At 45.4% G+C, this 26,682-nt stretch overlaps 1 protein-coding gene and 1 long non-coding RNA gene across 13 annotated transcripts in view; one reads left to right on the top strand and one right to left on the bottom strand.

The window, feature by feature from the left end:
* Positions 1-107: 107 nt before the first annotated feature.
* On the top strand, positions 108-16,096 carry LOC310850439. Of its 4 annotated transcripts, XR_014567314.1 has the most exons (6): positions 108-250; positions 734-834; positions 2,794-2,840; positions 6,431-6,549; positions 15,215-15,272; positions 16,024-16,096. It is a non-coding gene; the product is annotated as an uncharacterized lncRNA (long non-coding RNA). The 4 variants fall into 4 exon arrangements; XR_014567313.1 differs by lacking the exon at positions 15,215-15,272; XR_014567312.1 differs by lacking the exons at positions 2,794-2,840; positions 15,215-15,272.
* COL16A1 (collagen type XVI alpha 1 chain) overlaps positions 3,591-26,682 on the bottom strand; it is a 136,295-nt gene continuing 113,203 nt past the window's right edge. For all 9 annotated transcript variants that reach the window (XM_083751592.1, XM_083751591.1, XM_083751594.1 and 6 more), the window contains 16 exons: positions 25,792-25,854; positions 22,946-23,017; positions 21,909-21,962; positions 21,465-21,509; positions 20,847-20,891; positions 19,820-19,873; positions 19,025-19,078; positions 17,624-17,674; positions 16,662-16,751; positions 16,326-16,361; positions 16,122-16,166; positions 15,848-16,036; positions 14,941-15,007; positions 6,810-6,986; positions 6,343-6,420; positions 3,591-5,257 (listed from right to left, as the gene is read on the bottom strand). In XM_083751592.1, coding sequence (XP_083607718.1) covers positions 5,055-5,257; positions 6,343-6,420; positions 6,810-6,986; positions 14,941-15,007; positions 15,848-16,036; positions 16,122-16,166; positions 16,326-16,361; positions 16,662-16,751; positions 17,624-17,674; positions 19,025-19,078; positions 19,820-19,873; positions 20,847-20,891; positions 21,465-21,509; positions 21,909-21,962; positions 22,946-23,017; positions 25,792-25,854 — 1,323 coding nt within the window. In that variant the 3' untranslated portion in view covers positions 3,591-5,054. The remainder of the gene's footprint in view (positions 5,258-6,342; positions 6,421-6,809; positions 6,987-14,940; positions 15,008-15,847; positions 16,037-16,121; positions 16,167-16,325; positions 16,362-16,661; positions 16,752-17,623; positions 17,675-19,024; positions 19,079-19,819; positions 19,874-20,846; positions 20,892-21,464; positions 21,510-21,908; positions 21,963-22,945; positions 23,018-25,791; positions 25,855-26,682) is intronic.

The raw sequence follows: 26,682 nt of genomic DNA, 5'->3' as shown, positions 1-26,682 counted from the left end.
AAGTCCATAAAAAGAAAAGCGGGCCTTCCTTCTTTTTCCCTGTGCGGGGAGGGAGGGGCTGGTGGGCGGGGAAGAGTTCGTAGCCCCGCCCCCTCAGCCGTTGCCGACCGTTGCTAAGAGCCGGTTCCGCTTCCCTCGCTTTTACCTCAGGGCGGTTGAGTAGCGAAGAGCCGCCGCAAGAGTGGCAACAACAACAACAGAAGCAGAAATAATTACACAAAGAAGCCACCGTGGCATTATACAAACAAAAGTAGTAGCAAAATATAACAATAAATCATTTTTTATTCGAGCAGGCATTTTAACTGAAGGCTGATTTGTAGTTTTAACTTTTTTTTTAAATCTTTATTGTGCACTTTTTAGAGAAAAAAATATATATATAATGCTTTCATTATATATATATATAATTTCATGTAGCACTGCTCTAGGACCTCCCTATCCTTTGGAGAGTCTTTGTAATCAAAAGCTGTAACTGCCTCAAAAAACCCTTAACTCAATGACTCCTGTATGCCAGAGAAAGATGCTGTACTTGCCTGGCTTTTTACAGCTCCCAGCTGGGTGTGCATCTTTATCCCTCAAAACCACTGAACTGCAGGTGGTTCTAGAAATGGGTCTTGCCGTGATTAATACTGTATAGCCTTAGCCTGGAATCCCAGCTCCACTCTCGCTTCCAGAGGAAGACATTCATAAATTAAATAAATAAATAACGAGAAGTCTCTTTTTACTTTATTTTTAGATTTATCCTGATGCTAAGAAATGGTGGCACAGCCTGAGTTCCAGAAAAGGGGGTGAATTTTGTGCCTTCCAAAAGACAAAAGAATGATCATCAGTCTGAAGGTCAACCCTCCATTGAGAAAATTCATGTTTTAGCATTAAATCCATAGCCATTCCAACAGAGCTTAAAAGACACGAAAAAACAGTTTCTTGCAGATTATTTTCATAAGAAGCCATATCCCACTGAAAAGTAGTTACTTCTGTGCTTGGAAAGCTGATGTTGCATCACATCTGCCTAAAGGCAATAAAAAGTCTTAAGCCATCTGTGCTTTGGGGCTTCAATATGTCCGAACTTAAAAATGTGAAGCCCGGGTTGAGGTTAACATGAATTGGAGGATGTGTGAGTTGTCCCCCCCCCCCCAAGCAATATAAGGCAATCAAGTTTGCCTATTCAGCCTTCTGAATTCTTTAGTTGAGATTCCTGCATTCCATGGGATGGTGGAATAGATGACCCTCAGGTCTCTTCCAACTCTACAATTCTATGATTCTGTTAATTTTAATCTCCCACCCCAACCAGAGTCCATGCCTTTTCAACATTTTTGGGCCAGTGGGCACATCTGGAATTTTGAGAAAGTGCTGTGGGTGCTAGTCACAAATTGGTTGTTGTGGGGTGTGTTGCATAACACAAAATAGCTGCCATATTTAAAAGAGCAGAGAAGGACAGGAACCTGAAATGGTGTTGGCATGCTTCTCCGCCAATGGAAAAATAACTCCTACCCGAATCACTACTACACAGAGTGAAGTTCTTTGCACCTTTCCACTGTTCAGGATGGGAGTGTGAATATCCAATCCTGGCACCCAACAAACATGGACATGTGTTTCCTACCCCTTTTCAACTTCCATTCACCTGAATGCATGGTTAAAAGGCTCTTGGCGGAATCACTTCTCACCCTTCTCTCTTTCCTTTCCTTCTCTGTTCAGCCTTCATCATAAATGTCAAATTTCTATTTTGTTTACTTTTTAAATGAAACTCAATTTCCTGAAATGCTCTGATCTTGTATTTGCTGCTTTCTGAGCGCCTGTCATTGGCACTCTGGTACAATAATGAAACAAACTAAAATTAAAAGCTGTCTTCCTGTGTAGTTGGAAAGTGTGCAGATTTCTGTGCCAGTTCTGTCAGACAAATAAATTGCCTATCCTCCAGCAGCATCGATCCAGAGTTGCAGTGGGGAATGGTTCTCATGGCACATGTAAGCTGAATTCCAACCTGACTCCTCAATCATCATGTTCCAGAATAGCTTATTATTTTAATATTGAGAAATAGTCCTCAGATGTATATTAAGGCTTGTATTCTGAGCAATCATGGTAACATATGGAAGAAGATAGATGTCCGCTGTAATGGTGCCCTTGTATGTTAATGCACAGGCTCTTTGGGGAGTGGGCAATGGGGTCACATCAATGCTGACAAAAAGTCAAGTCAAATGACATTGATGCAGGGGACAATGAAAAGGGTTCAAAGGAAAATTTAAGGTCCTTGGGCGTCTCAAGGGTCTGTTCATGCATCTTTCAGCTGACCAGAAATCCCTAGGCACACCCCTTGCTGCTTGTTTTAGGATCTTGAATGGATTCCCTGCTCAAAGCTTTATGTTTAAGTGATGTAAGCAGTGCTTTTTTAAAAAGAAAAGAAAAAAGGTGCCAGTACTCACCATGAAGTTGTTATAGTAAGTGCCACAGTTTTAACATTTTTTGGGGGGAGGTGCAGGTACTGTGTACCCTCGAGTACCCCCAGAAAAAAAGCACTGGATGCTTTCTCTTTGGTGGCTCCAAAGCTATGGAACATTTGCTCAGTGATTCTTCTTGACGTTAAGCCTTCTTGTTCAGATGAGCTTTTCGGAAGCTATAATGTCATTTTCTTTCAGTGTCTATTATTCTCATTGCCTCGTTTTGCATAAGATGTATTGAGCTGTATTATGATATATAACTATATTTTATAAATTACATTGATGTTAATTATATTTTTATCTCTCTTTTTAAAAATCTTGTTTTATTTAACTGCAATATTAATTCAGTTATGTGTTTCAGTAAGAATACTGATCCTGCAGTTGTGGCTCCAAGTCCAATATCCAATAGTGCACATTAGATCATGAGCTAGTATAAGTTTTTGGAGAGGATGTGATTTAAATTTGTTAAATGTGCTGATTCTTACTTCAAGAGGCTATGCTGTTTGCAATGGGCTATATAATGGCAGCTTCTTAAGTATTTAGGGGCAAAAACCTTTAGGCTTTTATGAGTGAAGATCAACATCCTGTCTTTTATGCAGAAGGCAGAAGCTGATTTCCCAGACTGTCCAAGATACTTGCACACACAATGCAATTTCAGTAAGTCTAGCCTAAAGATTATTGTGAAATGAATCCATTTCATTCAAGAACAAAGTTATTGCAATTTCATATATCCTGGAGTATCAGAGTATGATTTCTGATTCATCTAGATTTGGTGAAAGAGGTCTCCCTCTAATTAAAGAGACAAGAGATTTGTGTGTAAATTGTCAAACTAAGTTTTAGATTGTTCAGAAAAAAAGAACAGGAGAAAACCCTCCCTTGTGTGATTGAGCCTTACTTAACCACCATATTTTCACATTTGGAGCCAAGATTTTGTAATTGCAACCATTATTTCTAATCACAACCCTTGTTTTCTAAAAAAAAGAACCAAAGCAGGTTGTCAAACAAGAATTCTTGCCGTTCTCTGGCTGTTTCCTGCTGCAGAGTCCATTTGGTAAATGGACATTGTTCACGGAATGGCATAAAAGTGTGTTGTAATCTGCTAGGTTTAAACACAGCATGTGAGCCAAAGGGTTGAAATGAAAGTGAGCCAAATACCAATTAGGAAACAAGGCATCATTTATTTAAATAGAATGGCTAACCATTAGGAAAGGTTCTTCAGCTGAGGAAAGACTCCACTACTTACTCTCCTCTACCAAGACCGTTAAGGGGTACATTTCATGTAAACCTCTATTGCAATGAGATGCTCACAATTACTCTAACCTAGTTAGTTTTAAGTCTAGGAGTAGCTGACAGAAGCTACATAGCAACACAAACAGCTTGCTTGGTAGCCAATTCTTATTTCCAAAATAAAGTAATTTGAGGTCTGAAGGCATATAAAAACAAGAGGATTTTTGGGAGGGGGGAATTTTTGAGCATTTTTTTTTTAATCCACATTTCCCCAGTATGCCATTGCATGAAAGAGCTGGTTACTGTGAAGGGGTGTGGTGTGTTTATTTTAAGGGGGAGTAAAAGTGATGTTTGACCGCAGTTTCTCATCTGACTCTAAAATCTCCCAATTGTAATGCCCAGAGATTCCAGCAGTCAGTAAAATCTTTAACTTTGGATAAGCATTGTTTGGTCTTTTTTTTTTTTTTGAGTTAAAAATATATTTTATGAAAAGTAAACAACTGTTGTTCCAGTAACATTAAAGAAAAGTCACTGATTCCAGTATTTTAAAAAGGTATAATCCCTCTCCCTTGCCCCTGGCCAAGTTTCACATTACGTACAATAGAAATGGAAGAAACCAGAATTTTGCTCATTTGGACAAAAATGTAATTACATCATAATACACAAAATGGTGTGTGTGTGTGTGTGTGTCACATAGAACTGATTTTTCAGTTATTTTTAGATGCAGGAGTGCCTGCCATTTTTTGCTACAGACAGAATAACTAAGGTTCAGTATTGTTCAGCTCCAATGTTCATCTGGGAGCAAGTCTCGGTCAATTTATGGGGCTTAATACAGAGTAGGCACACACAGAATTTCAATGTTAATTACATTTTAGAACTCCACCCTCCATATCCACCCCTCCACATTCTTTCAAGTTTTAACCTAAACTTATGACAAAGATGCCAATTCACACAAGGTCTGTTGAACTTAACATTAGGAGCACTTCCACATTTTTTGCACAGCTACTGGAATTTCCTGCACATATTGTTGAAAGGCTAATATTTCATTCCTAACGAACAGAAGAGGTGTGGAAGTAATCTACCCATTTTTTGCCCACAGCAATTGAAAGACTGAAGCATTATTTTGAAATGTATTTTGCTGAACACAGATGACAAAATCAACTTCCCTTTAGAATACTGAGGCAAACATACACACAGCCACACATGCTTGGATCATTGTTTTTGAAACAAAACAAAAACAAAATATCATTATGAACGGTTGAACCCCACTGGCGAAAAAAAATATAGTCAAAATATTAACAACAATGAAAAAATAATCATTCACGACTAGTCACAAGGACCAGAACTTTGGCGAATCCCAATGGAGTCCTTTGTGGAAGAAAACCTGTCAGTGCTTCAGCCTAAAGGCCCCTTCATGTTTTTGGGCTGATACATTGGCTGTTCCAGAGGCATCATGCCGAAGCAATCTGAAGGGTTGCAGTGACCTGTTTTTCCAGGCGGCCCTGTAATCCCTGGGGGTCCTGGGATACCTGGGATGCCCTGCTGTCCCATAGGTCCTGGAAGACCAATCTTGCCATACCCTGGTGGTCCTTGGATCCCTGCAGAGAAGAATTGAGAAAGAGGGTCATTTCATAAGCTTCATCCATTGGGGCTTATGCAGACTGTTTTGTGCTTTCCACTTTCTGGAAGGGCAGGAGCTTCTGGGAATAAGTCTCACATCCTCCCCACCCCCTTCGGAGTCCTTACTGCTTGAGCAAGCTGCAATCCCTTCTGAGGAGGCCCACCTCCTCATTACTATAGCTACTCCCCATGTCACTTGCCCTCTCCCTCTGGGCCAAATCTGCACAACCACAAGTGGAGGGCGAGGCTTTATCTCCATCCATCATTGCTTGCATGCTTGGGGAGGGCAAGTGAACAGGCAGTGAGAGCATGGAGGAGGACGAAGGCCAGGAGTCTCTAAGGAGGAGTCAACCTTTATATCTCTATAAAGTTACAGAAAAAGAACTCACCCTTACTTTCTGTATTAACTAATTCACTCTTATGTGCGTGTGTATGAGTGTATACACATACCCAAATGAAGTAAACAAGTTGTTTTAAAAAGGATGCCTGTTATGGTGCAGGAAGAAAAGGAGGCCTCAGGAACCTGGGACTTATGTTCACAAGTGGTGGGGGTGTAAATATGTACAATTGGCAAAGGGTGTTTAAGGAGATAACAGAAATCACTGGGTTAAAGCTGACCGAAAGTCCAGAGGTAGCATTATTATCAATTTACGATGGGGTGGAAGGTTCACAGGCTATGAAGGACTTGTTCACAAATTTATTGACAGCTGCATGGGTTATTTTAGCTAGAAAGTGGAAGGGGCAAGGTAACTGAATATAAAATGGAAGAATGGTATAAAGAGGTGTGGGATATAGCTATTAATGATAAATTAATGTGCTGTTAAGGTAAGATGGGGGAAATGCAGCAGAAATGATTTTGAGGAGATATGGAAAGTATTTGTAGAATTTGTTCTGTTAAAACGGAAAGGGATCAAACCATCACAAACCTCCTTTTGGGAGGTTGGATAGTTACAATGGAATGGTCTTGGGAGGGAAGTACACACATTTTAATTTTATTTATTATTATTACTTTGTCAAAATATAAATAAAATAATAATAAAAAGAAAGAAAAAGAGGCCTGTACCTGGAGGACCTGGAGGGCCAGTCTCTCCCATGATTCCAATCCCTTTGTCTCCCTTTTCACCTTTGGCTCCTGGCTCACCTGCACCAAGAGAAAGAAAAAGGGAGAGAAGCTGCAAGGTAATGGATCAACATCATCAGCATCTACAGAATTGTCTCCATGTATCAGAAGCACAGAGCCTTGTTCTCATTGCATCAGTTTGCTGCTAACGTAGGTCTTTTATGATACTGATGCTAAGGCTAATGCTTGTTCCTTCTCAATAGCTAAACACTGGTCAGTTTCATGCCAAATTTGGTAGATGTAATTGCTAGCAAGGAGAAGGAATAAATCATTCACTGCAAGAATACCTAGAACATCCCACAATCCAAATCCTTAGGTTGTCATTGAAATGAGCAAAAACAAATTAATTTGCAGGGTGTAAGAGGCCCTCTGAGCCTGCCACTATCAGGGACAGAAATGGAAGTGCGTACCTCTCATTCCAGGCACACCTTGTCGACCCTCTCTCCCAATCTGTCCTGGCATTCCTGGGGGACCTGGAGCCCCTTGCCGTCCAGGTATACCATCTTTACCAGGGGGTCCTGGTCTTCCTGGCTGAGCAGCCACTTCCACTGGGAACTGCATCCGGGAGGTGTAATATGCCATCCGCTCTGCAGGAGGAGATAAAGAGAGTGCAGTGTTTGCTTTGCTATTAAAAGATGGCTCATTAGTCTGGGCACTGATGGTTTGCTCTTGCTGGAAGGGATGGATGGATGGAATAGTAAAAAATGAGTCTGCATCAGTTTTGAACATAATCAATATAAAGACTGTTCTGTCCCATTTATGTGTAGAATTTTGGGAAAATATCAGCACAAAACTCTCTTGAAAAAAGAAAACCATTTTTAAAAAAGGCTTTTTCTTTTTTTCTTTTGTACAGCTGCCACTTAGCTAGGAAGCACCACTGCTGCACCATTTGAAAAAGGAACTGCAAAAACCCCTGGCCGTCCCAGGAATTTTGTATGGAGAAAGGAGTGACTGGTCCCAAGTACCCATGGCCATCTTTTCCCCACACTGAGACATTGTATGGAAAAAAAGATGGCCACTACCATGGGTACAAGAGGGCAACCACATTTTCCTCTGTACAAAGTTTGAAAGCGGTATTCATCGTTCTACAGGTTTATCCAGCCTCATTTGCAAGCTTTGCGGAAGCTGCTTTCCAAGCAACTGAATGCTATACCAAAAACCAAACACTACAGGGAAAAGGGCTTCAGGCAGTCCTCAGACCATGCCATAACTTAAAGGCAAAAATTGGGTGACATTTTTGGTTGTTGAAGAATGGATTCTAAAACAAAACAACATTCCAATGTGCACATTCGTCTGGGAAGGTTCATTTTGGAACTTGAGCCCAGTGGATTTGTGATGGGATAATGAGCTGCTTGTGCGTAAAGCTTAGTCCCTCAGGGTTTGGCTGGTCAGCCAACCTCTGTCTCTAACGGAGCCCCTTAAGCATGGCTCCGTCAGTCGCTGGTAGAATCCGACAGTGGGCGTCTACGGAATTTACTCCAACATAAAAGCTCCTTGACGGAAACGCGTCGTCTGGATTCTCGGCGCGACAGTTTCCGGCGAGGAGTGGGAGTGCCTATGGGAGGATCTGAAACTCCTCCACTGTTACTGCTGGAAGAGTCCCTGAGCCATGCCTCCGTCTCTCTCTCTTTATGATTTCCCGTCCCCCCCCTACTGGTACCTTCCTCCGCTGCTGACTCTCTCCTGCCTTCTGAGAGCCTCTCCACCTCCTGTCTTTCCGATGGCAGTTCCCTGACATCCACCTCCCCTCCAGGGCCCCCTTCACCCCCTCCCGCTCCCTTTCCTGCTGGCGGTGAGGGTGGAAAACCCCGGAAAGAACACTCCTCATCATCAGAAGATTCAAACACTTCTCTCCACTGCCCCCCTTCTCTTCTCACTGTGTTCTCTTCCTCATCAGAGTCTACTCCTTCTTCTTGCCCTGATTCAGGGAACCCTTCAAACTCCTCTTCCTCATCGGTTGTGCCAAAGTGTTCCCTCCTGAACCTTCCCACGGGCTGAGGTTTCCTTGGAAACCGTTGATGAAACGTTTCTATTAAAATCTCGTCATTGACCTCCTCTGCCGGTACCCATGTGTTTTCCGACTCTGCTTCCCCTTCCCATTCTACCAAATACTCCACCTGATTCCCTCTCCACCTGGAATCAATGATTCCTGCCACATGTGTGTTGCGTTCCCTTTCTTCTATGACTGGTGTTTGAGTGACCTCTCCCTCACGTTCCCCCCACTCTCGCCCCTCTCGGTATGGCGACAGTAGAGACCTGTGAAATACTGGATGCAGTTTCATGTGGTTGGGCAATCTGAGTTTGAATGCCACCGGATTGACCTGTTGTATGACCTCAAAGGGTCCCAGCCGTTTGGGTCTTAATTTCTTGCACCCTCCCTTGAACGGCAGTCCTTGGGTGGATAGCCACACCCTGTCCCCCACCCTTATGGTTTCACCTTCCCTTCGGCTCCTGTCTGCTTGCCTTTTGTATTCTTCCTTGGCCCTCTCTAAGTTAAGTTGGAGTTGCCGGTGGATCGCTTCCATCTCTTCAACAAAGTGTTCTGCAGCCGGTACACTCCACCTCTCCCCTCCTTCTCCTGGAAATGCCCTGGGATGACACCCATAGTTTGCCAGGAAGGGGCTTATCCCTGTGGACACATTCTCCGCGTTGTTGTAGGCAAATTCTGCCAGGGCCAACTTATCTACCCAATCATTTTCTCTGTCACTTACATAACACCTCAGGTATTGTTGTAAAATCCCGTTTGCCCTTTCCGCTTGCCCATTTGTTTCTGGGTGCCGGGCAGTTGAAAAATTGACTTCCACGTGCAGTAAGCTCATGAGCTTCCTCCAGAACCTGGAAGTAAACTGTTTCCCTCTGTCGCTGACCACCCTCAAGGGGGCGCCATGCAACCTGAAAATATGCTCTACAAACAACTTGGCGGTTTCTTCCGCTGTGACCGCATGTGAACAGGCTATAAAATGACACATCTTAGTTAATAGATCTACCACCACCATGACAGCTGTCTTGCCTTTGGATTTTGGCAGGTCCATCATAAAATCTATGGATACTGCCTCCCATGGCCTTTCTGGTGTGGGTAAGGGTTCCAATAGCTCCGCTGGTGCCAGCCTCTCCTCTTTCGCTCGCTGGCACCTGTCGCACCCCCTGACATATTCCCGTACGTCTTCCCTCACCTTGGGCCACCAAAACTCCCTGGTAACCAACCACATGGTTTTGTGCTGCCCGAAGTGCCCCGCTGTGGGGCTGTCGTGCAGCTGTTTGAGTACTCTGCCCCTCAGTTCCCCATCGGGTATGTACAGTGCCCCTTTGTAATACAACGCCCCGTTCTTTTCTTCAAACCCCCCTGTGTTCTCCTCTGTCCTCCTGAGTTCTCTGAGTTTCTCTTGGGCGTATTCATCGTTCTCAGTATCCTCTATCAGTTCTCTCTGCCCCACCAATGCCGCCTCACACACCCAGCGGTCCTCAGGCATTATATGCCTTTCCTCAGGCGCTCCCTCCCCCTCTAAGTACTCAGGTTTCCTGGAAAGAGCGTCCGCCCTTACGTTTTCCGAGCCTGGCACGTAACGAATTTCAAAATGGAATTTGGAGAACTCCTGGGCCCATCTCACTTGTCTCTGGTTCAGCACTCGGGCTGTTCTCCAATATTCCAGATTTTTGTGGTCAGTTCTGACTTGGACCTTGTGCTGCACCCCAATCAGCAAGTGCCGCCATCTCTGGAATGCTTCATGAATGGCGAGCAGTTCTCGGTCGTATACTGTGTAGTTCCTCTCGGATTTGTTCAACTTCCGCGAGAAGAAGGCACACGGTCTCCATTCTGACGTATCTTTTCCCGGCTGGAGAAGCACGGCCCCCACCGCTCGGTCTGACGCGTCAGTCTCCACTCTCATTGGTTGCTGTAGATCCACGTGCAAAAGTTGCTCTTCCGACGCAAACGCCTTCTTTAATCGTTCGAACGCCCGCTGCGCCTCTTCCATCCAAACAAATTTCTTCTTGCTGCTAAGACAATCCGTGATGGGCGCCGTTAAGTGGGCAAAGTTTTTGATGAACTTCCTATAGAAGTTTCCGAAGCCCAGGAATCTTTGCACGTCCTTCTTAGTTTTTGGTGTCTTCCATTCCAGTACCGCTTGAACCTTGCTGGGATCCATGGCCAATCCCTTGTCAGACAACCGGTACCCCAGGAATTCCACCTCCCTGGTATGAAACTGACACTTCTCCAGTTTCACCCACAGCTGGTTTTCTCGCAGTCTGCTCAGTACCTCTCTTACGTCTCGCACATGCTGCTCCTCATTCTCTGAGTACACCAGGACGTCATCTAAGAACGCTACGCAGTTCTTGTAGAGCAATGGCCCCAGGACGTGATTCATGAACGATTGAAAACAGGCCGAGCCCCCTTGTAATCCGAAGGGCATAACCAAGTACTCAAAGGCCCCCAAGGGGGTGAACATAGTGGTCTTCCACTCGTCCCCCTTTCTCACACGTATCAAATTATATGCACCCCTAAGATCCAGCTTGGTAAAAAATTTCCCTTTCCTCACCCGGGTCAGAATGTCATCGATTCTGGGCATGGGGAAAGTCACTGGTTCTGACACTGCATTTAGGGCCCTGAAGTCCACGACCAATCTGGGTTTATTAGTATTTTTTTTTGTCCACAAAGAACACTGGGCTGCCCCCCACCGCTCGTGACTCTCTGATGAAACCTCGCTTGAGATTCTTGTCAATGAACTCCCTTAACTCCTGCATCTCACTGTCTGACATTGCATACAGCTTGCCCACTGGCAATTGTGCTCCTGGGAGTAAGGTAATTTGACAGTCAAAAGGTCGGTGCGGGGGCAGTTTATCTGCTTCCTTTTCGCTGAAGACGTCAATCAAGTCAGCGTATTGTCGTGGCACCTTCCCTTTGTCCGTTACTTCCGTCCCTGCTAGAGTGGCCCTGGCCCCTTCCTGAGCCTTTCCCTCCTTGCAGTGTTCTAGGCAATGTGCTGACCCAAAGGAAACCACCCTCTGATGCCAGCCTACTAGCGGATCATGTAGTGCCAGCCAGCTCATCCCCAAAATAATGGGAGCTCCTCCCAAGGTGGCCACGTTAAACGCTATCAGTTCTGTGTGTCTTGCCACCCTCATAATCATTGGTACAGTCTGTTGGCTCACTTCTCCTCCCAACAGTTCCCTCCCATCAATCGTGGTCACCTGCAAAGGGTTACTTAACGGGATAGTCTGTATCTGATGTTCAGCTGCAAACTCCTTACTCATGAAATTACAGGAGCTGCCTGAATCCAATAGCGCTTTTATCTTTAGTGGGTGTCCATTTGGCAGCTCTAGCAACACCTCTATCACAAGCGCTGGTCTTGGGGGTTCCGGCGTGGGCACTTTCACTACTCCTTGGCCTGGCTGCTGTGCCCCGATGGTGGCAGCCAGGCGTTGGCTTTTACTTGCTCCTTGACTTCTTCTCCCTCCTTCCCCTCAACAGCTCCCGCCATCCCTTGCCATTCCTTTCTTTGTGGACAGACTCTGGCAAAGTGACCTGGCTGTTGGCAGAGATAACATTTCTTGGCACTCTTTCCCTCCTTCTTCCACCCTTCACTGGTGTTTGAAACTGCGCGCGTGCGCGCTGTTCCAAGTTCCATCGGCTCTGCCGGCGGGAAAGGCTGCTCCGGAATCTCTGGAATGCGGAAATCCCTCCAACGTTCCCCCTTTCCTTCCCGCTTTTCCAAAGCTCTTGCCTCCTGGCGCGCTCCTATGGACAGCGCAGATTTAGTCAGCTGGTCCATAGACTCCGCCCTAGGCGCCCGGGAAAGTTCATCTTTCACTGCCGAAGAGAGCCCTTCTTCAAACAGCATTTGAATAGGTTCACTCGCTAGGTCCCAACCCAGTCTATGTATCAACATAGTGAACTCAGTCCAGTACTCACGGACAGATCGGCTCCCCTGTTTACACGCCATTAACTGTCTGCGCACCACTCCCTGCTCAATCTCGCTGGAAAACATCAGATCCATGGCGCGAAAAAACTTCCTCGTGTCCTTTAGGATCTCATTATTGGCTGCCATCAGGGGTCTAACCCAGTCCTTCGCCCCCCCCTCTAGATGGCCAATCACAAACGCCACTCTCGAATCCTCATCGGGGAAGTCATCAAACTGTAGATTGAGGGCATATTGCATCTCGGTTCTAAAGGCTTGATAGTTCCTGGGATCCCCCCCAAACTTCTGCACCAATCCTGGCACCTTTCTGGCGAGTGGGGTGGTTTTTCCCTTATCCGCATCCTGAGCCCTCCTCTCCTCGAGCCTCGCCGTTTGCAGCGCTAGCTGGACCTCCAACGCCCTGTACCTTTCTTCCAGGCTTGGACCCGCTCCAGCTCCAGCTCCTGCTCCTCCGGTTCCGGCTGGGTTGCTCATGATGCCTCTCCTTGCACAAGCTGCTTTCAGAGACTGTCGGATTGCTGTGATGGGATAATGAGCTGCTTGTGCGTAAAGCTTAGTCCCTCAGGGTTTGGCTGGTCAGCCAACCTCTGTCTCTAAGGGAGCCCCTTAAGCATGGCTCCGTCAGTCGCTGGTAGAATCCGACAGTGGGCGTCTACGGAATTTACTCCAACATAAAAGCTCCTTGACGGAAACGCGTCGTCTGGATTCTCGGCGCGACAGTTTCCGGCGAGGAGTGGGAGTGCCTATGGGAGGATCTGAAACTCCTCCACTGTTACTGCTGGAAGAGTCCCTGAGCCATGCCTCCGTCTCTCTCTCTTTATGATTACCCATTCCCCCCCTACTGGTGCCTTCCTCCGCTGCTGACTCTCTCCTGCCTTCTGAGAGCCTCTCCACCTCCTGTCTTTCCGATGGCAGTTCCCTGACAGGATTCTTCTAGCATCCCAAGCTAGTGGCAGGGACAACAGGGGGCCTTCTATTGGGTAGCTTATGGGAAATAGACAGATGGTAACCAGGGAGAGGACCTTCTTAGTTGTGGCACCCCATATATGAAATCTGCCATGCAACTAAAGCTTGCTTAAACTGGTTTTTATTCGTTAATTGAATATTCGTATGCTACATTTCTGGGAAGCTCAGAGCTGTTCACAATAGCAAAAACTACTATTTATATATATGTGGTACTAAGCAAAAGACTTTTTAAAAAATTGCTCAGGCATTCCAGTCTGTTTTATGGCTGATCTAAGTTCTGTATTTATGACTTTTGCTGGATTATACCGACTACTGAATTTTATGGCTGCAGCTCCTGTGATTTTGTATTGTCCTTTTATTGAATTTTATCCTATCTGTTTTATTATTTTAAAATTGTACAATGCCCTGAGAGCCTTGAAGGGTGGTTTATAAATCCACTAAAAAATAAATAAATCCTAGGTTGGGCCTCAGCTAGGGGAATGATGGAATAAGCTTCTGTTCTAGAATGTGTACTATGATATATAATGCTGAGAGAGGAGTAGCAGAGAGGAGCTTTAGCCTTTTAAAGACATATCCACAATATCAAGCGTGATGATCAATCCACGGAGGATAAGGCTATTAATAGCTGCAAACTACAATTACTGTGTTCTGCCACCACTGTTAGAGGCAGTACGTCTCTGAATACCATTTGTTGGGGACTGCAGGCAGGGTGCTGTGCTCAGGCTTCCCAGAGGCAGAGCTGGCTGGCCACTGGGAGAAAAGGATGCTTGGCTAAGTGGGTCTTTTAAGTTCTTAATGGAAGCTACTTTGGCTCCCATGAAGCAATCATAGGGGCAAAGAAATACAGTAAGCCACCTTAAATTGTGTCAGATCATTAATCCGTGTCCCTCAATATTTCTTTCCCTGACTGGCAGCACCTCTACAGGTTCTCAGATAGGAATCTTTTCCAGGCTTGCCTAGAGATGTCAGGGATTTAACAGAACTTGGGACTTTGCATGGAAAGCAGGTGCTCTACCACTCTGTCACAGTCCTCCATGGCTTTACCTCCCACTCCCCCAACCTGGGAACGGTAGGCTAAATTATATGTATACAAGGATTTATTTTTGTCCATTCACAAGTTTAAATCCTTGTTATTTGTTCAGGAGCCATGAGAAACAAGCTCATAAAATCAGGGCAGGTACAAGAATGTATCCAGCAGCATATTCTTCTGCACATGACTCGTTGAGATGAAGAGACTCTGCACAGGTCTCTCACTTTACTGCTCTTCACAGTACCCCACAAAAATCTGACCACCAAGGCAGCCACATCATCTTGTGGCACGGCTGCCACTGCTTAAAAGATCTGTCCAACTTATCCAATAAAGAAGGAACAGCTACACCCAGTCTGCTCAATGGCCCCAAATGGCAAAGCCATGAAATGATATTTATGTGAAGTAGAAGCCAAAGGTGGAAGAGGTGGAGCCTCAAAGCTGTGCCAAGAAATCATTCTTTATCAAACACCATTCTTGTAAAGATTCTAAAAAGCCCAAACACAATGCAGTCGAAGACAACCTTCTTCTGGGGCACTTACTGGGAATATGGTCCTTCTCTCTATCAAAGCAGCATCTCTCTCCCCACTCAATATGGCTGCCACCCCCACCCCAGCAATGTTTGCTACTAACCATCAAACATTTTGTTCAGTTCTTGTCTGACGAACCTCCGGATTTCATCATAATTGATGGCATCCGCCTAGCAAGAAAAATGAGGAGGAAAAAAGGCAGAAGTCATTCTCTGTCCTAGCAGGAAAGAGACTCACCGGCAGAGAAAATGCTAATCCTGCAGAATCTGTTACTTTTGTAGTCCTCTAAATAGCCTGTGCCAAGAACCTTCCCATGGCATATCCTAAGCAATTTTCAGCATTAATAGTTTCTTCCCCTTACTCTGCACCTTTTTCAGGCAACCCATTCCATTGGATACATGTCCCTTAGCTGTCACTCATTTGCTGTCAAATCAGGTGGGTCATAAAGCCTTCACCAATCCGGTGCCTTCCAGAGGTTTTGGACTACAACTCCCATTAGCCCCAGCCAACACTCTAAGAAATTTAGAAAGGTGACTTCTGAGTCACAGGCCCTGGGTTTGACCTGCTCTCAACGCACACAGTATTAGGCAGAATTTTATACTTCTGATTTGTTTTCCCTTTTTGCATTTGTACCCTTCTGTTTAAGGAGCTCAGAGCAGCTTTTTAATTCCACAGCAACTCTTTAAGTTGAACTAGGTTGAAAGTAGTGACATAAGTACCCAGCAAGTGTCATGGCTGAGTGAGGTCTTCCCCCTCTATATTGCATTAATCAGAATCCAGTATGGGGCTGGATTTGGGACTTCTGCTGTATGTACAGCATCTGGTTTTGTACTGCATTGTAATTAATCAGTTATGTCTATTTTTATTAAAGTTGGTCACAGCATACAAGAAGGCCTATAGCCAAACACTTCACCTCCTGACAGCACCAAGCCTTGCTTGGAAACCTTGTCTGGCATTCCAGTCTCCCATTGCACCCCTCAAACAGTCACCACACACTCCCCATCTCTTACCATGGTCCCAGGCAATCCTGGGTTCCCTGGACTTCCTGAGGGACCGGGAGGACCAGGCTGCCCTCTCTCCCCAGAGGGGCCGCGTGGCCCAATAGGACCCATCTCGCCACTCTTTCCTGGCCCTCCTGGCATCCCAGCTCTGCCTTTCTCACCAGGGTGTCCTCTCTCCCCTGCAGACCCCGGTTCACCCTGGAAGAAAAAAGATGGCAAGAAGTCCATGAGGCATTTTCACGGGATTGGAGACTAATACTAAGATCTCAGCCACCACACTTACCTTCGGTCCAGAGGGTCCAGGAGGGCCTGGTTTTCCTGCTGCACCCTAGGAAGAAGGAAAAGGGAAGCAATAACCATGGAGATAAAGACTCACCATGCTTTGCCCCACAGGCATGCTCAGGGCAGGCTTCTTCTGGCACTGACCCCCCCTCCTGCCAAAGAGGGAAGGTCTTCAAGACGACTGCAGAGACCACAATTACCATACCTCTTTGCCCACTTGTCCATCTGAGCCTGACTCGCCCTAGGAATCAACCGGGGGGGGGGGGGGGAGGAGAGAAGCAAAAGGTTATTTTCTTTTCATTTTGAATCTAGGCCCATAAATCATGGTTTGTAACAATCTCATATTCTTCTCATATGAGCTTTGTGCATCACCAAATGCGCTACATGGCTACGCTGGGATTTGAACGTGTATCCCCTAGTCCAAACCCAACATTCTATGAACTGGACCATGCTGGCCCTTAAGATGCAAATAAAAGATCGGCTGCACAGTTTTTCAGCAGACTGATCTCGAGGCATTCCAATTCCAACCCGCCACACTTACCGGTGGGCCTGGGTGACCCGGTGGGCCTGGCTGGCCTGGAATCCCACTGAGACCTCTTTCCCCAGGCGATCCCCTCTCACCCTTCAGCCCCTAGGGAGAGAAGGTTTTAGGCATCAGATACTGCTAGAAGCAGCCAAGAAGATGCAGGAAAGAAGATGTTGTTGGGCTCCAACACAGTCCCAGCCAACATGGCCAATGATCAGGGGTGATGGGAGTTGGAGAGCATTAATATGTCTACCCAGATGTAAGCCTTTATAGTGTATAGCTAATGGGGTGCAACAGTCAACTCTGGAATAAGGACTCTCCCCCAAGTCTGTGCTCAGAGCAATGTGGGCTGACTCTCAGTAGATTTTGTATATATGGAACTTCTCTCACAAAACCTCCAGTTTCACTGTAGTTTATCTCCCATTTTGTTCCCTAGCAACTGGTAGTCAGAGGTACATAGTGGTACATAGGCTTATTACTCTCCTCCATTCTACACCCCCCTTTAAAGTCATCCAATTTGGTGGCCATCACCACATCTGGTGGTAGCCAATTCATTATAATTCAACTATACACTGCGTGATCAAGTCTGTACTTTTGTGTGCCCTCAATCTTCCAACATTCAGCTTCGTGGGGTGACCCTGGGTTCTAGTATTATGAGAGAGGAAGAAAAATGTCTCTCTACCAACTTTTTCCATAATTCTATACACCTCAATGATGTTCCCGTTTTTCTAAACTAAAACTGCCAAACACTGTACCCTTTCCGCTTAAGTATAATTTTGGTTGCCTCTTTCCAGCTCTGCAATATTATTTTTGAGATATGATGACCAAACTGCACACGGTATGTTAAGTGTTGCTGCACCATAGCTTTCTATAGTGGCTTTATGACATTGGCTGCTTATTTATGTGAAATGGAAGCTGACCATTTCTCTAGCAGCAGCTGCCAACAGGGAGCCAACAGTAGCAGGAATGATACTCACAACTCCGGAAAGTCCTGCTGGGCCTGGCTGGCCAGGGCTTCCAGGGGGACCCTGAAGAGGCAGAGAAACACAGCAAGTTTAATAACAGGATTAACTGGGGAATGCAGTACAGACAAAAAAACTGATGGGGAAACACAACTAGGGGTTTTTTTATTTAGGAATTTATTAGTGCTTTACCCCTGCCTTTTGGTTCATAAAAAGACCCACAAGGCAGCTCAGAAAATCTGAAATGCTACCTAAAATCCAAATTAAAAATGCATCCAAAACCAACTATAAAGCAGAGTGGAATAATTATGTCAGCAGTAAAATTTTAAAACAACAACAGAGCTGAGATTCTAAGTGCTCTTTTATTGCACTTTTGCAAAGCTACATTTTTCATTCACTCTCTCACATCACTCACCGACTCAGGACTAGATTAGGCTTGCTGTCTCACTCACATGGGAGAAGTTGGATCTTTATTTATATCTAATGGGGCACATGACATGGGTGAAGGGAGCCAAGCTCTCCTCTGGTCTTTCATCCTTGTGCTCCACTACCCACTTTTCACCTTTTCTCACTTGTGGTATTGGAGTCAGTTTGGGGAGAAGAGCACCCAAAGTAACTGTATATGATAAGGCAAGGAAGGATGTGACTCCCCTTTTTTATGCCCCTTCTAATGTGTACATTATCAATCCACCCCTGCTCTATATGCAAGTGTTGCAGCCATGTGAAGAAACGAACATGGCTGCCTCGCAAATCGAGTTTGGTCCTAAAGGTGATTCTATTTTGTGTGTGGCTTTATATCCCACTTGGCTTTCCAAGATCCAACTTTCTAGCAAATTTTCACTGTCCAAACTTGACATGCAGAAATCTCAGAGGCCCTGATCCAGCTAAGTCCCACTGAAAAATGGATGAAATAAAAGCCTCCTCTTTAGCGATAAATTGGTATGAATAGCAATCTGTTAAAAACCCGACTGCCATTTGGTTCTGATTCAGTTTTCCTGGTGGAAAGTGGCAGGGCAAAGAGAAGCGTGGGTGAGATGTAACTGGAACCCTGACATTTTCAATGTGACTAAGCAATGTCTAACTTCTGCATTGGGGTAAGAATATACAACTACGATATATTATTCTGATTATTCACAATACTTCCTAAGTGCAACTACTATTCTTATGGGGAGGGGTCCTGTTTTTATTTTCCACATTACCTTGTTCTACTGGTTTTTTTTAAGGAATCCTGAAAAGTGAGAAAGGACCCAAACTGAAAAATTAACTAGCTGCATGGTCTTTTGCATAATGTTTCACATGAATCCACACATCATGGACCTTCTGGAAAGCAGGAACTCATTTTAGCAGGTGACTCAGACCCAGCCTGAGCCCCAATAACAATCATGCAAAGGCTGAGAATTAAGTATTTTGACTTACAAGGTGGCCGGGAGGACCTGGTCTGCCTTGAGGTCCCATAGGGCCTGGCTCTCCCTGAAGGAAAAGAGAGAAAGAGAAAGCTGGAGGATAACATGGAAAGTCAGATCAGACACATGACTCTATTCAGTGGAGACTAATGACTCATCTTCAGATTGCTCATATAGTAGGCTTTAAGCGCATGTTGTATATACATTCTTATACCCAGGTCAGATTGGCCAGTGACTCTGTTTTTTCCCCACACTTGCAAGCTACCCTTCTGTGAAGCATCTGCTCTTGCTTGCACTGCAGGCTGCTCTGCATGTCACAAGGTGTTCAGGGAGGAGCTGGCAAATGAACATCCCCATAGCAACAAGGTTCCCAAGTTCTTTTTCCCCATTGGGGGAATGGCTGCCACTCCTTTACATCGGAGAAATAAGAGGTCTGCACAGTATGAGGATAGGAACTTTACCCATATTTTAGTTTGCCCTGCTCCCTTAGCAATCTTGCCAATCCCAGCCTGTTTATCATTGTGAATTTCTGTCTGCAAAGCCCCAAGCTTCACCTGCATGACCTTGCCTTAAGTTCCTGACCCAGGAAAGTGACTGTTATATAGACATGCAGCTGATGCTGCAATGGGGCATAGCATGAGTGTTACAGGGATAGAACAGCCCATTGTGCATTAGAGCTGTGGGCTGGATTTAGTGGCTAATTCCATCAGTCTGTGAATCCAGAATAAAAGAGTACAGTCTTGTGTTGTGTGCCCAGAGCATTGACCTGTAAAAACAACACACCTCTGGTGGCGTGCTGATAACTCACCTCGGCTCCAGTCCGGCCAGGATTCCCAGGTGGCCCTGCAGGACCACAGTCACCCTAAGAAGTAATATATGCATGGTTCATCATGTTTATATGGGATATTCCACAAAAAGCTGGCACAGTCTGGTCCTGGGGACCCCAACAACATAGATCCATAGGAGGATGGGCTTGCTTTGATTGCCGTGCATGCCTCTCAATGCACTAGTGTGACTGATGTGTCAATTGAAGAAGTCGCAGGTTGTATCTCTGATCTTCTACATGCAAAGCAGGGACTCTGCTGCAGAACACTGGAGGGCTATTGCCCCAAATATTTCGTAGCCTGTTGCTTCAGAACACCTTTGATGTTTGACTACTCTGTACTAGGAAAAAATAGGTCACCCAAATTCTGCAAGAAGAATCCTGTGGCCTGCACAGATCAAACAAGTACATTTGCATGCTTTACTTCACATTACTAAGTTTCACCCCCTCCCTGCAATTTTCATGATTTATTCTGCTAATTATTAAGGGTGGGAAGAAAGAAGGTATGCAGGGCTCCCTCTAAAGTCCTGGCTCCCTGAGCACAGGAGATCCTATTTAGCCGTCTTCTAGTGCCTACTGCTGCTACCATAACATGAAACTTGCAGTTTTGTTTTTAAATGAAAGATGATGTTCCAGGAAACTGAATTCTTAACCCACAACTATGTTCTGTGATCAGGGCCAGCCCACACACGAGGCAAGGTAAGATGACTGCATCAGGTAGCAGGATCCACAGGGGCAGCAAATACCGATGTAGATCTTTATTCCCCCCCTTGTTCCTTACTTACCCCTTCTGTCCTTGCATGGAGAGGGTGCCATTTTTTATGCTTTGCTTCAGGTGCCAAATTGTCTTGGGCAGTCCCTGTCTGATGAGCATTCCTTTTTTTTTGCACTTTTATATGGAATTGTCTCCATATTCCTTACTGGGCCCATCTTACAGATAGCATTGATTTATTTTAATTCTGCCCCCCTCCTCAAAAGCACCTATCACTTAATGATGCTTGCAGTCGCTGACCTTTTGTCCTGGGAGACCGGGGTGACCTGTTTTCCCTTTGAAGCCCTAGAAGGAGAAAAGAAAAAAAATAGAGCTTTCATTGAAGGTTCTGAAGCAGCCTTGGCCAACCTGGTCCCTTCTAGATACTTTGGACTACAATTCCCATTGGCCCCAGCCAGCACTGGCTAGGGCTGATGGGAACTGTAGCCCAAAACATCTAGAGGGCACCATGTTGGCAAAGGCTGTGTTAGAGTAACTCTCATAGTTGCTGAGCAATTAAGCTCTAGGCCCACAGCTATGGATCCACCCCCCTTTTTGTAGTTGCCAACAGACCAGAACATAACGCACAACCATCCCAGCTTGCTCTTGCACCTTTAACGACAACACCCTGACCTCCAGAAATTGGCCAGTGAAGCTTCGCACAGTATGTAGATAAATGGTACTGCCACCTGCTAATGTCTGCATTTCAAGCTGAAAGTACAGTGGGTGCAGATTACTTAAAGGGCATTGTCCTACTGCCCTTGTCAATACCAGCTTCTTTCAGTGGGAAAAGAGGCTGCCCTGAAGTGGAAAGCAGTGGGACTAAGGTTCCCTACTTTCTATAGGTCCAACATGGTCATAAGATGACCTGCAACTTACTGGAGGTCCCATCCTTCCTGGAGGTCCTGCAGCTCCTGGGTCGCCCTAGAGAAAACGACAAGTTAGTATCACCAAAGGGCAGATACTGGTGCAAATCTGGGAACTTTACTGGGAGATTTAACACTATCTGAAGCATAAAGTTCCTTACACATCATGTAAAGGAAGCAGCCGTCACTCCTCCAGCCCCACTAGATGGGTTTAGGCTGCTATCCCAGATGCAGTCCTGGAGTCAAGCAGAATGCTATGCTTTTCATCTCTTTTTTGGTCTCACGGTGCAATCCCCAAGCAATCAATGCCCAATGGGGTAAGGTCAGATCAGAGGCAGAGCTGAGCTCACCAGTAATTCTGAGACACAATATAATTGATGGTGTGTGTGTGTTTTAAAGTCCAAAATAAGTTGTAGGTGAAGATGTTGCCACCATCTAGCGGGATTCGCATCCTTACCCGTAGCCCTGGCTTTCCGTCCTTCCCATCTAGTCCTTCCAAACCAGGTGGACCCTAGAAATAAACTCAGGTTATAGATGCATTCATTCCTTGCACTGTCATGTAGATAACCAAGATTACATGGCCAACAGTTTATATTTATATATTGCATTATAAGCATGCACATGGGCTTCACAGACATTGGCTCAATTTCACTTCAGATGTTACACTGAATGGCGACTAAGGAAGCTTAACTGTGTTTTGGGGTAATGTTTGATCTGACAATACATAGTTTCCAAGCTAAGTGAGAAACAATGGGTTAAAACTAGCTTGTAAACTATATTTTGTGGCAAATTTTGTTTGGTGCAATGCCAGAATCAACAAATCATAGTTACAGCTATCATTCCAGCTTCTGAGACAGTTGCACCATGGATATAGGAGTGAATTTATCAACATACAAAGTTGAGGGTGTAAAATGAAAGCTGACAAGGAGTTCTAAACCATGGTTTGCTTGCTGAATATTTGGCAGAACAAACTATGGCTTGGGTTCTAATGGCTAGCACAAGCCATGGTTTATTGTGACGTCTGAACTGAGCTATTATTTAAGTGACACAATGATTACTACCATGTTAGGGCTTATTGGTGTGCTGTAAAAGGGTCTGAAGTGTCCCAGGAAAAATTACGGTAAGTCTCCTTGTTAGAAGTGTCCATCACTCCATCCATCACAGGTGCATGTGAGCCAAGAAGCATCACATCTGCCCAGAAAAGCACACTCCAGTCATGAGCAGCAGAGAGTTTAAGAAATTTAAAGTGCAGGATGGGGTTGGCTTGCATCACCTAAATAACTACCATAACAGAGGCTTCTTATTCTCCATTGCTGAGTCTGCCTGATCATTATTAACGCCAAGTGGGTACCTGCTTATGTTCACGTGCATCAATTGTGGAGCTGTGTCTCCCCCCCCCCCCCCGCAGAGTACCTAGTATCATGGCTAATCTAGCCTAGTTGTCTCATATCCATGTTCAGGATCTGTAAACTGCTGAGCAACCAGCATACTTACTTGAATTCCAGGGGGTCCTGGAGGCCCTGGTGGGCCCGCCATGCCAGGAGAGCCACGCATCCCCTCGCTACCCTGTAAAAACCCACACAACACCAAATGATTACATTGCTATGACTGCCGTGCATGGAGAAGAAACCAAAATAGAGGCAAAAGGGAGCTGGGCGTGACAGATGCATTCATGATTCCTTTGCATTCCTCCTGTTAACTACCTTTTCCTTGGGGAATTCAAGTGGGTGGGGGGATAATTTGGATCGGGGGAGGTTGAAAGAGCATGTGGAGACCACCTGGGCATGGCAGCTGATACCTGGTAGGCATATGAAGCACAGCTGTCAGTGCTAAAGGCTTTGGTACCCTCTTGATGTTGTTGGACTCCAGCTCCCCTCAGCACAGCATGGCAGTTGCCATACAAACCATCTGGAGGGTGCTAGGTTGGTATATGGGATGTATTGTAGCAAATGATTCACAGGTGTTCCCACAAATTGGTGCCAGGGGACTGCAGAAGTGCCCAGAAGCCAAGACCTGCTTGAGCTTGCTGTGTCTTACCTGAGCAAGAGATTTCAGGCAGTCATTCTTTCCATACCAGTTTCAAGCTGCACATTTCAGCCAATATCCACCTCCCTTAAACTCTAGAGGGCTTATTCACCTTTCCTCCCCTCTCTCCAAGCAATGTTCATACTTTAGAGATATGTGTTTGAGCGCTGTTTTTGGTATTTTTGCCTGGACCTTTCCCCACCAAAACCTGCTTTTTAGCACTCAGTTGGCGCAAGCAGCAATCCACAGAAAACCAAATTGACGTTTATTCCGATTGAGCGCTATAGAGCGGGTTTTCGCAAGGAAAACTATTGGGCAAACCTCAAAAGCAAAACCCCATCTGTGCCTGGAAAAAGCAGGGCGAACAGGTAAGTGAGCAAAAGGCTTACTCTCCAGTAACTGCTGGAATAGCTCAGTCAGTAGAGCACGAGACTCTTAATCTCAGGTGGATCCGAGCCCCACATTGAGCAAAAGATTCCTGCACTGCTGGGGGTTAGAAGAGATGACCCTTGTGGTCCCTTCCAGTTCCAGCTCTACAATCCTATAACTTCAAGACTTGAATCGATTCAAATTTTTTCCAGGTGCTATCCTAGCAATGAGCTGCAGGTGTCAGCAGAGGCCAAGGAGCAGGGGGTGATCTGTTCCTTTCGACTACACGTCTCTCTCCTCCCAGCTCCATCTCTTTCCCTGGGCAACTCAACAGCTATTTTCTCCTTAGAGTTATCATTGGTGCTGCTAGAGAGCTTTCCTGAAAGATGTAGCACAAACGACCCCTTCTTCCCGGATAGTGTTTTGTCAACAAACATGGGTAGAGGGTAAGGTTTGAAGACGATTCTCATTGGAACGACTCTGTGACTTGCCCACAGTGACAGACTGAGAAAAGCAACTAAACCTGCCCCTTCCTGGTTCAGCAGGTCACCCTCTAACCACAAAGGCTGTCTTGTCATATGAAGGAACATCACACTCTCAGGTAGTGATGGATGACGACCTCTCGGCTCACCCCAATTTCTACTTGCTTTCAGTGATTTCTCCTACTGTCCAGTGGGGGGAAATAAAACTCAAGCATTTTCAAATGCTTGCGAGGAAAGGTTATAGTGAATGGATGAGCTGAATCACTTTTTTAGCCCTCCTGCAATTTGCCCCATCCCTATGAGCCCCCAGATTCCCTCTGCCCTCCTTCCCTTCTCCTACATTTGTCTGGGAATGAAGGAATGCAGAAAACGTCTCCATTTCTCCCTCCCACTATTGGGACTCCTAAAACACACTGTCCCTGGATACAGCAAACATTGGAGGTATAGTTCTCCAGGGATGCCTGGAGGGCAATGTTTCCCAAAAGCTGCCTTCCATGTGGGAGGCTGTTGTTGGCAATGCTGTAACTGGAGGGGAGGGAAGCAGAGAGAAAGACCTTTTTCTGGCCGCTGCTTTCGCCATCCTTGCTACAAGGTGAGTCTTTAAGGTGAGAAGGGAAAGAAGCAGCAGGGAAGGAGGTTGGTCAGAAAGGGTGACACAGATGCCTATCAGCAATGGGCAGGGGACACGGGTGAAGCACTGACACTGGCTAGTCCTTCCTCATTCCCTGCCATTAACAGGAAAAGTGAGACTCATTCTTTCCATCCTTTCAATATTATGTATGCCAGGAGACTTTTGATTCCTGGATCTGGCAGGGATTCAGTTCCTGGAATAACCAGGCTAGCTTCCTGGTGAGGTAACGACCCTAAGTATGGGGCGTTAAGGTAACAAAGGAAGCAGCTGGCAGTTAGAAAGACAAATGCCAGAGTTAAGAGTTATGTGAGCTAAAGGCTAGAATCTGGAAGCAGCAGGCTGGGAAGACAGAGAGTCCGAATCATGCCTGATTTTTGCCTGAATCCAAGGCTGCAGCTGTGGGAGAAGCAAGACCCCACTTGTGGTGTTGATGCTGTGAACCCCTCTATTATAGACTCAGGTTGTATATATGTGCAAATAAACCATTTATCATAAAGACACCACAGTCTCCACTGTGCTGCATTCCCAAAAGGAAACACAGATCCTAGGTGAGTGCCTGGAACCCCTGGAATCTCGCAGCACTCAGAGACTGGGGTGGTGTGCAGCCATGTTTTACATGTTTAGGGAAGTTTTTTTTAATGTTTGATTCTATTTTTAATATTTTGCTGGGAGCCACCTAGAGTGGCTGGGGAAACCCAGCCAGATGGGCGGGGTAGGTATGTATGTATGTATGTATGTATGTATAAATAAATAAATAAATAAATAAATAAATAAATATTACTATTATTATTATTATTACTACTACTATTATTACAATTATTTCCCCTACTCACCTTCTCTGCTGGAGGCCCTGGAGGTCCAGGTGGTCCTGCTTTCCCTGGGAAGCCTGGCGGCCCCTAATAAGCAAAAAGCAACAGATAGTTTTGAGAAGCCGTTTGGCTTTAGAGTCTATAAACAAGCTTCATTTGAGAGGAAAGCTGCAGTCAGGCCAAAGTGGCTGTTTTGTGCTAAACAGGAAAAAAATAAAATTCTATACTAAAAAGAGCTGAATTCTGCAGCATGTATAAATTATCCAGATTAAGCAAATTTGCATAATTTCCATTTCATTGCATAATTTATAATGAGGAAGAGGCCAAGGCGCTGGAGCTGCCTCCCACCCCTCCCTGCCTGCTCAAAATCTTATCCGACCACCCTTTTGGCTTCTGAGATTTCAACAGGCATTGCTCATGTGCATTTTTGCAACCGTAAGCACTAGAAATATGCTTTTAAGAATATATAAACTGAGATTCTCAGGAAGCTGAATTCCGGTGCCACGTTCCAGGGCTTCTTCTGCACTTATGCTAAATTGGCAGCACACGCAGAGCGCCCTGCCTTTTGCTTGATAGCTTGCTTCTGAAAAGGAGCCGACACCTCCACTATGCTTAAAGCTTCCAAATGTTAAGATTCCTGATATAGCCCTTCAATTCCTGTTTTACAAAAAGGGGCAGAGAAAGCAGTTTTTGGATAGTTTTCACACACCATTTGAAATGTTTCTGATCTCTGTGGTGACCCTCTGCCAGCCACCGCCTGTAAGTTTCTCTCATCTGCTCCTGAAAACCCATCATCCCAGCAAAATCCCTCTGTAATAATCAGACAAAAGGCTGGTTTCGCTTTTGTTTTTCTTACATCTTGATTGCCTTCTTGAAACAGGACTAAAGATCCTTCCCCCTTAATTGGATTTATTT

Source organism: Podarcis gaigeae, assembly GCF_964106915.1.
Source record: "Podarcis gaigeae genome assembly, chromosome: 8".
NCBI lineage: Eukaryota > Metazoa > Chordata > Lepidosauria > Squamata > Lacertidae > Podarcis > Podarcis gaigeae.
This window is presented reverse-complemented; position numbering and strand designations above follow the sequence as displayed.